The 10,201-nt window shown below is 40.3% G+C and overlaps 1 protein-coding gene across 3 annotated transcripts in view; it reads right to left on the minus strand.

Annotated features, from left to right (window-relative positions):
• Window positions 1-10,201, minus strand: part of Lrrc49 (leucine rich repeat containing 49) — a 157,242-nt gene that overhangs the window by 40,788 nt on the left and 106,253 nt on the right. For all 3 annotated transcript variants that reach the window (XM_023712689.1, XM_004628769.2, XM_004628770.2), the window contains one exon: window positions 2,107-2,190. In XM_023712689.1, coding sequence (XP_023568457.1) covers window positions 2,107-2,190 — 84 coding nt within the window. The remainder of the gene's footprint in view (window positions 1-2,106; window positions 2,191-10,201) is intronic.

Genomic DNA, 10,201 nt, shown 5'->3' on the forward strand with positions numbered 1-10,201 from the left:
ACCCTTCTGCAGATCTGCAAGCCTTCCTCTGTGCATGGACATCTTTGTATCCACTCATATTCACTCACATGCTCATTCACATACGCATCTGAGCCTAGGAAATGTGCGGAAGTGAACTCTGTTTTTAAAGCAACCATTTACAAAATAGCCTGGCAATGGCAAATATTGCTCATACAGGTTTTTAAAGATGCTTCCTAAAAATCGAGGTATTTCTGGCCACCCCTTAAGATATTTCAATACAGGAAAGATTAAAATCTTGCTGGCTGAATAGGTAAAAAGGTGGTGTGTCAGGAGTATGCTTAGGCGACCGAATTAAAGGAATAAGAGATAATACATAAAAGGTAAGGAAGACTCTGGAAGTTAGGCATAATAGTATGTACAGAAACTACAGTATATTTAATAATATTTAACTCTAAACTGCTTTTGAAGTCCTGAGATGAAAAGAACTGGGAAAAAGTATTTTTTATTGTTAAAGTTTATTCATTTTTTGTCTTGTTTTTATTCACATGTGGTTGTGACACACAGTGAACGCTTTCATTTTGGGAAGGTGGCACACAGACACGTCTTAGTTCTCTTCGCTTTCCACTCCACTTCCTCCATTGCTTGACCCCTTTCTATCCACAAAAGATCTAACTCTTATTTTGCTCTTTCAGTTACTTACTTTGGGTTTCTCATATCAGAGAAAAGATGCACTATTTAACCTTCTGTGTCAGGTTCATTTTGCTTAGAATTATGGTATTGAGGTAGATCCATTTTCCTATATATGATTCACATGTATTCTTCATTCTGGCTGAGTAATACTCCATTGTGATTACGCACGCCATGTTTTCTTTATTCATTTAGCTGTTCCTGGGCATACAGGCTATTTCTAAGCTTTAGCTATTACGAGTTGTGCTGCTGTAAGCATTCGCACGCAGCTATCAGTGCAATTCGATGTCTGTAACTCTCGCTGGGGATACCTAGCAGGAGAGTAACCGGGTAGAATGGAATCTGTACCTTTAGGGTTTCGAGGGGTCTCCATACCGATTTTGGTAGTGGTTGCACTAGTTTACTTTCCCACCAACCATGTAAAAGGGTTCCTTTTGCCCTGCAGCCTTGTCAGCATTGTTACTGCACATGCTGGTGATCTGTTAATGACAGTTATTCTTTCTGGGATACGACAAAATCTCAGTGTAGATTTGAATTGTTTCTCTAATGGCCACAGCTGCAGAACACTTTGTCATGTACTTCTTCTGAGAAATGTTTATTCATTTCAATTGTATTACACTTACTTTTATCTCTTTAAGGTCTCCTCCCTTTGCATATGTTGTATAATGTACATTATATTGTAATTTTTAAGTACAGGTTTATTTACAAATAGCAACTTATAAAAGCTTTAGGGGGCCGGTCAGACAGCTCAGCAGATTAAAGCTTAGGCAGATGCAGGGACCAGGATTCTATCCCTGGCGTGCCATGCCGGCCCCACCCCTGGGGTGTGCTGAGACAGTAACTGAGACTGGGCGTAGTGGCACGCGCCTGCCCAGTGCTTAGGAGGCTGAAAAGAGGAGGATCACTATGAATCTGATCTGTGTAGTGAGACCCTGTAGACCCTGTACTAAATAAAAACTAAATAAATAAAAATAAGTAGCCCATCTGATTTTAGAGACTGGGCATGGTGGTGTGCGCCTGTAATCCCAGCACTCCATAGGCTGAAAACAGGAGGATCACTACAAGTCCGACCTATGCAGTGAGACCCTGTAGACCCTGTACTAAATACATGAAAAAAAAAAAAAAAAGCTTTAGGCATGTTCATTTGCAAAAATATACTACTGAAGCATGGCAAATTTACAAAGTTTAGAAACAATTTTTTTTTAATGTATTTGGTACAGGGTCTCACTATGCAGCTAGGACTCATGGTGATCCTCCTGTTTACAGCCTCCCAAGTGCTGGGATTACAGGCATGTGCCACCATGCCTGGATTCGGTGGCTGGCTCAGCGTGCCTGGGGCGGGGCCAGCACAGAACATGCTGGGGATCGAATAGAAACAAATTTGCCAGTAGACGAGCCCCCTCCCAGCCTCATGTGGCACACACGTGCACACCAGGATGAAGATCTCCACGAAAATACCTTAAGCAGACTCTGCTTCTGACTTTCCCGCTTCTTCTCTTCCTCTTTTTTGGCTACAACAGATGCCATACGTCTTTCTTCTTCCTGGGGGGAAAAAGTATTCAGAAATTATAATGAAATGCTTAATTGCATTCTAGTTGTGACTATCATTGGCCTAGGACATCTGGCTTTCTTCTGGAGGAGTAACTGCTTGCCAACAGAAAATACACCTCCAAAGAGACACTCGGGGATCTTTCTCTTTATTGTGTCCTTCTTTTGTATTTCTAAGACATTGTACGCTGCTTTTTTCCTTCTTATTTCTTTTCTTTTTTTTGAGACAGGGTCTCGCCACATAGATCAGGCTGGCCTTGCACTCACTGCGCAGCCCAGGCTGGCCTCAAACTCTCAGTGATCCTCCTGCGGCAGCCTCTGGAGTGCTGGGATTATAGGCGTGTGTCACCACGCTCAGCTTCTCCTCATATTTCTAAAAAATTATGTATTTTAAGTCCTGAGATTAGATAAACCTAGATAATTAATATATCAAAGAAAAGGAATAAGAAAAAGGGAGCTGGTTTGTATAATTTTCCTTTGTACTAATTTTCTAAGTTTTTCAATAAATATGGAAAAAATAAATTATAAAAAGCATTACTAATACAAAGTTACAAAAAAATCACAGTCCTATTACCCTAAATCAAACATTAAAAGTTCTGTGTATTGTTTAATTTTTTTCATGAGCAAAGTTTTTGAAGTTGCAATCTGTAATATTCAGGGTGGACTTTTATTTTTTTTTAGCTAAAGAGTGACAAATTATAAAAGTGTAAATTCTAACCATTTGACTTTTAAATGTTTGTTTCCAAAATATTTTGGGGTAAAGAATGACATCTCTGTCTAAGAAAATAATTTCTTCCTAAAAATTAAGCTTGAAAATGTCTTCACAGATAGGAAACTATAAAAAGTAGCTTAGCAGAATTAAATCTAGAAAGTAAATAGGCAGAACTAAGTAACTGAGCAGAACTCTTATAAATGAAAAATGATACAAAATAAAATTAAGTTCAATAGAGGGAGGGTTCAACAACAGATTAGACAGCTGAAGGGAGAATCTGTCAACTGGAAGTTGATCGGGGGAAATTTCCCATTCATTTCTCCATCATAACGCCGAACCAGTTACATACTAATGGTCTCCAGCACTATCCTTCCTGCCTCCAGCCCCAAACAATAAGCTCTTCGAGTGTAGAGACCTAGGCAGCTCCTGGCACATGTTCCATACTCAATAAATACACATTTAAGGAATAAACTAATAGATATACACCTTTATGGCTCAATAATTTCCTAAAACTAAAATGGCTAATTCAAATGGCGGACATATTTCCAAGGCTTTTGGTGTCCTGGTTACTGTTATCTCATTCTTGGAACAAAATACGTGACACTCCAAAGGAAGAAAGGAAGGAAAGGCTTATTTAGCTCACAATCAGTGCAGCTTCATACTCAGCCGGCTCCAAGGCAGAGTGGCAATGGTAGAGGGCAGCCATTCATGGCGGGGGCAATGAGCAAGAGAAGAGGGAGCGGCAGCAGCGCAGGCAGCTAGCCAGCCTCCCTGCCCTCCTTACAGTGTACTGCAGAGTACCGCCCAGGGCACTCACACCCATAATCCCAGCCTTGGCTCAAGAATCAATCACTAACTCACGAAGCGGCTCCATAACTACATGAGGCTTTGGGGGGACAACTAGACACAAACCGTAACAGTATGTTAGCATTCTGCACTCTACAAATGCAGTATCAATTTATATCCCTACCACAAATCAGTGTTTGATTTGAAACCTGATGGACAGTTTTAAGAGCTGTTCACTAAACGTTCCTGTGTGTCCCATGTCCAGGCCACATGCAAGACAGCATTTCCTATCCTCCTGAAGTTAGAGATGACCACATGACTTACTTTGGCTAACGTCATACAAACAACAGTGGCACATAATTATTTCTGGATGGAAGCTTTCAGACAAGGTATGCTGCACTTGTACCGGGCATGTGCCAAGCTCCGATGGTGGGTATGCTGAGGGCCCACTCCTGGAATGAGGGCAACGTGGAACAAAGATCCAAGGCCACAGGCCATGGGCAATCAGGTTCTCACAGGCTCTGTGGCTTTATCCCATCGATGTCAAAGAAGGCGATGCCATCATACAATCTAGGCTGTCCTCACCAATATACACTTACAATCAAGGAAGGCCGAAGAGGCTATGGAAAGACATTCTAGGAGGCAGGCCATTACATATACTCCTCAATCAAAACTTGGACAAGAGAGTACATTTAAAAATACACACAGAAGGGGCCGGCCAAATAGCTCAGGAGATTAAAGTGCCTGCAAGTAGGCCCAGGGCCGGGAAGTTTGATCCCCAGGGTGCACTGAGAGCAACTGAGACTGGGTACGGCAACGCGCACCTGTAATCCCAGCTCTTGGGAGGCAGTAAACAGGTGGATCACTAGTTTGATCTAGTAATGAGACCCTGAACACCCTGTAGACCCTTCCCTAAAATACAACAAAACAAAACAAAAAAACCACACAGAGTAGAAAACTGAAAATTGGAAAAGCACCCACTAGAAGATTCTAATGTCAGAAATGAGAACACTAATGCGCTGAGAAGTTAGTGACACATGAAATCGCACAGCATCAAATCAGGAGCCAACTCCTGCGAGAAGTGGGATTTGCAGCATTTCTGCTTGCTGAGGGTACTGTGGACTGAACGCAGGGATATCACACTGAGCCACACCTCTAGCCCTTTTCTTATTTTTATTTTGAAACTAAGTCACTACATTGTCCAGAACGGCTTAAATTTGTAACCTTCCTGCCTCAGCCACCCTGCATCCTGGGGTTACCCGTGTGCACTAAGGCACCCAGCTTACAATAGGTTTTATAATAAAGAGATCTATTTTACTTATTTTAGAGAGATGAAAAAGGAGAAGTTGTAATTCAACAGTAATCTGCCATGCGACTTACTTGTTTTAAAGGGAATAAATGTGATTTCTTTAATGTGATTTTTGGTGACTTTAAAGTGCCTTTACAATATGGAAAATAATTATTCTTAAAGAAACTGGGTAGAACTAATCAGGAGAAATAAACAAAATTTAAAAAATCAGAACTTTGATTCCTAGCTTCCCAAAATAGCTGGTTTAATAAGTATATTCAACTTCCTTAGTACATACCAATTTTGTACTTAGAGTATAGCCTATTTTGGAATGAACTTTTAAAGAGCAAAAGTATACTGATGTTCAATGTCAATTCATCTATAAAACATGAACTAGAACCATTGCTTACTCAGAGCCAATTTCAAACAGTGCTGGAAACTGTATGGCTCACGTACTGTGCATATTTGAGAGATGATTTCATCAGATTTTTAAAAAGAATTTGAACTTCTATTAAAGGCAATAAGGCTTTAAAAGGAAATTTAAACCTTGGAAAATTGGATTTACACCAAATCAATTTAAATATTGAGTGTCTTAAGGAATTTTTACATGTGATGACTATATTTCAGCCCAAGTAATTATATAGCAGCTAAATTTAGCAAAAAAAAAAAAAAAAAAAAAAAAAAAACCTCTAATTGTGAAGATAAGCTATAAACCTGTTGGACAAAAGTCATATTCTTTATGTTTCAAAAGAAAGGGATACTGGGACAAAAAGCCTACTTTTGCCTTTACTTCAATTTGGCCCTGAACATTCATTATGGAAATAATTTCAAGTCAAATAAGTAGTACAATGACTTAATAGGTATTTGATAACTTAGATTATTCTTTGTCAGCAAGTTATTACAGCTCTAAAATAACATATAGGTGAGAAGATGTTTTCCTCCAGAATAAATAACACAGTCTTTTTATTTATTTTTAGGACAGGGTCTACAGGGTGTCACTATGTAGATCGGACTCGTGATCTGCCTGTGTTCAGCTTCCCAAGAGCTGAGATTACAGGCATGCGCCACCACAACCAGTCTAAATAACATAGTCTTAATGCAGGTGGAAATTTCTCATGTGGAATTTTATTTATTTATTTATTTATTTATTTATTTATTTATTTTCCAGGGATTGAACTCAGAACCTTGTGCTTGCCAGGCAGGTGCCTACACTGCTGAGCTATCTCCCTGGCCCCTCACATGGTGTGCTCTTTGATCACATACTGTGGACTAGATAGTTATAAATAATAAAATAAAGATAGTTATAAATAGCTATTGTTTTCTTTGAATATACAAAATATTTAAAGACTCAAACCACTTTTTATTGTTATTCTTTAAGACATAGCCAATATTTTCCATTGAAGCAGTCTCTTTTGACACGGAAATTTTTTCTTTCAAGGTCATGATAGTGCTAACCCTGGAGGTCAGAAGCCATCTCACCTGGCTTCTTCTTTGGGCCAGGAATATTAGTTAGATACTGGGGGTGGGAAGGAGCAGGAGAAAAGCCAGAACAGGGCAGGTTATGCTACTGTTAACAACTTCAAAATTGACATTGGCTTATGGTAGGTTTATTTTATTTATTTATTTATTTATATTTTAGGGAAGGGTATACAGGGTGTTCAGGGTTCATTACTAGATCAGACTCGTAGTGATCCGCCTGTTTACAGCCTCCCTAGAGCTGGGATTACAGGCCTAGGCCACCACGCCCAGTCTCAATTGCCATCTCAGCACACCAGTGCGCCCTGGGGGCGGGGCCAGCCTGGGAGGCTTGGGGATCAAAACCCTGGCCCCCGCGCCTGCTTGCAGGTGCTTTAATCCACTGAGCTATTGGGCTGGCCCTTTTGAAAGATTCTTCTATTTGTTTTTGCTTTGTTTTGCGGAACCAGGGATTGAACTCAGGCCAGTGGTGCTTGCCGGGCAGGCACTTATTTTACTGAGCTATCTCCTCGGCCGCTGGTAGGTTTATTTTTGATTGTGCAAAGAAAACTTCCAAGTATCTCACAGAGTGGCTGCGTACTGCTGTATGCTGTGATCTGCTGGCCTCTTCAGCTGAACAGAGGCTTCCAAAATGACCACCATATGGGAAAAAAGTAGAGGATCTTGGGTTGGTTTTCGAAGGCATCTGCCTGGAAATGAGGCATTACTTCTGCTTGCATTTCATTAGCTGAAACCCATTCTACGACATGTAACTTCAAAGGCAAAAAATATATAAAAAAATAAAAATGTCATCTCCCATGTGTCAAAAAGAGTAAAACAAATCATCTGTCAGCATTAGTAATGTCCACCCTAACAAGGAGCTGAGATGAGGTTTTGTCTGAGAGAAGCTAGTGTAGGTTTTTGGAGAGCAAATTATAAACAATTCCCACCAGATCAACTAAATTTTGATATTGTTTCTTGTTTAGAACTATGAGAACTATCTGCATTCCCCAAATGAGGACTTAGAAATAAAAAGGATAACGTACAAAAAGACAATAATAACAACGCACAATGGCTCTTGTTCTAGCTCTTCAGACAGGGTCTCTGTCCTTTCAGTGAACAGCTGTGAATAGCTGGCGATCACTGTATACCTTCTGTAGGTCTTATCTTTTGCTAACTAATCAAACAGGGTTCCCGGGAGGTGATCCTTGCTGCCATTACCCCTGTAAAACTAATAGTTTAGGCATAATCTAACCATTGAAGAAAAATAATGGAATGATTATATTCTGCTTTATTTCTATAAATTATTTTAAATATTAATTTCAATCATGTCTCATAATGAACTCAACTTGAGCTTATCGATTCTGATGAAAGTCATTTCACACACGCTGCTAAGTGTCCTCTTCCATAACCCCACATTTGTGCTGTGAACTGTTTTATCTGATTGTTGTTATGGGGAAAAGTCCAGTATTTTCAGTGTATTTTTAAAAAACTTGTTATACTCTGCCTATTTTTCAGACGAGGGGGCAGTAAACTTCTGTAAAGGGTCAGAGAATAAACACTTCAGGCTTTGCAAGCAAAATGTGATCTTTAGCCCACATTCACTTGTATTTTTCCTTTTTCTCTCTTTTTTAAGACAATGTTTTAAAACTCTCAAAATCCATTCTTAGCTTGGCAGCTGCACAAAAATGAGCTGCAGGGCAGATCTGGACCACAGGCTAAGGACTGCCAGACCTCGTGTTAGACGACGGGACTACTTTCGTGTTCTGATCGCTGCATCCAACATATTAGGCCTGCTCATTTGTCCAGGTTCTGTCACTCACATCCTTTATCAGAGCAGCATTAATACTTCCTTACGTAAACAGGAACAATCATTGGTGACTAGAAGGGGCCAAGGGAAAACCCCTCAGCCATGGGACAACGGGTTTCTCAAGAGGCCGGCACTAGTCCACTCTGTGTTCTGCACATATGCTTGAATCAAAAATCCACTTAACCATGTTGTCACACAGCTTACTCAAAATGATGTCATAGAAGCCTCTGCCATATGCTTCGCTTGAATGTCAAAACACCGTTTATAGCACTTCTCTGAAAGGGTCAATGGACGAATACCCTGATTTGATCATTATAAACTGTATACGTGTATTTACTATGCATCATAAATATATACAAATATTATGTCAACTAGAAAAACCAAACTGTCTGCAACAGGAAACACTGACTGGCTTAAATTACTTTTAGTGAATTAATGCTGCCTCCTAGTGATCAAGTCCTTAAGTATTCACCAACTACAGTTTAGTAATCAGTTTAGATTTCTTTATAATCAATAGCGAGGTGACTGTCGCAACTTGGAGCATTTATATTTTTTTCCTTTTGGTAACAAGGCAGATCAGTTCACCTCAGTGCTCAGCTCCTCTATTATTGCACACTACATCCCAGATAGCAACTTTCAGTGGTCTAGTAGCTTAGCCAGTGCAAAAACTGGCAAATTCCAACCCACAGGCCTAATCCAGTCCCACTTGCTTTCTCAAATAACTTTTACAACAAAGCATATTCACTCATTTACAGATTGCCTATTTCTGCTTTCACACTACAATGGGAGAGCTGAGTAGTTTCAACAGAGATTGTTTAGACTTGAAACCCTAAAATATTTACTTTTAGGTCCTTTCCAGATAAAGTTTGCCAAGCCTTGGCACTAGACAGGTCTGGACTCACATTTATTTATTCATCTAACCCAGGCTTCACTTTCATCTGATTAATATTTATCCTACTCTTAGTAGAATAAAATCCATTCTCCGTAGGAGAAATAACAAAAGCAAAATATGAGTTGAGGCCAGCAGGAGACAGCATCCTCTTATTCCTCTGGGTCAGATGCTCAGTCCCCTACCCTGATTCATCTCATTATCCATCCTTCCCCCTGGTTTATCTTTTAAGCTGCTATCCAGATAGATAAGATTTCCAATAGCCATCCTGAAACTCTCCCAGGGCTCATCCTATTACACCCAAGACAAACAACCTACACTCCTCCTAACAGCACGAAGTGCCCCACACCCTGCCTGGCGGACCTCGTCTCCCCTCGCTCTCCCCTTGGACTCAGTGTCCAGCGACGCTGACTGCTGCTGGCTGATGCTCGGTTCTCTCGGCGTGACTTTGCATGTCACGCACCTTCACCCTCCACAGATCCATCCTCCTTCTTTGGCATGTTTTATTTTGTGTGTCAACTATTTTCCTTGTTGGAACTATACTTTTTTTAAAAAAATTTATTTATTTATTTCTTTTTTTGGCGGAACCAGGGATTGAACTCAGGCCCTTGCCAGGCAAGCACTTATTCTACTGAGCCATTAATTTGCCTTGTGTGCTTCTACAATATTATGTATTATATTAATCTATCTAATTATCTCATTTGCCTGCATCACAATTCAGTTGCATCTCTGTCTCTGCAGCAGAGAGTAAGTAACTTTAGGTCCTTTCTAGTATCTATTACGCACCCCACTACAGAAACCTCGCAGGTCCAAGTGTCCCAGAACGTAGCAGGAAAAAGCGGCACATTACATTATGAAACAGAGAGGGGAAAGCCAAGGAAACCCCTGGGATTTAGGAGCTCAGCTCACTTGTCACTGCTAACCGCCCCAGCACTCGCCATACTGCTGAGGCATAAATGATAAGAAAGCATACACAGAGAAGCTGATATACAAAGTCTCCTGGTGACTGAGCAGACCTAACCAATCATCAGCATCCACAGCACAATTAACAAAGTCTAGGGGAGA

Source organism: Octodon degus, unplaced genomic scaffold (genome assembly GCF_000260255.1).
Source record: "Octodon degus isolate 3935 unplaced genomic scaffold, OctDeg1.0 scaffold00026, whole genome shotgun sequence".
In the NCBI taxonomy this organism is placed as follows: Eukaryota; Metazoa; Chordata; class Mammalia; order Rodentia; family Octodontidae; genus Octodon; species Octodon degus.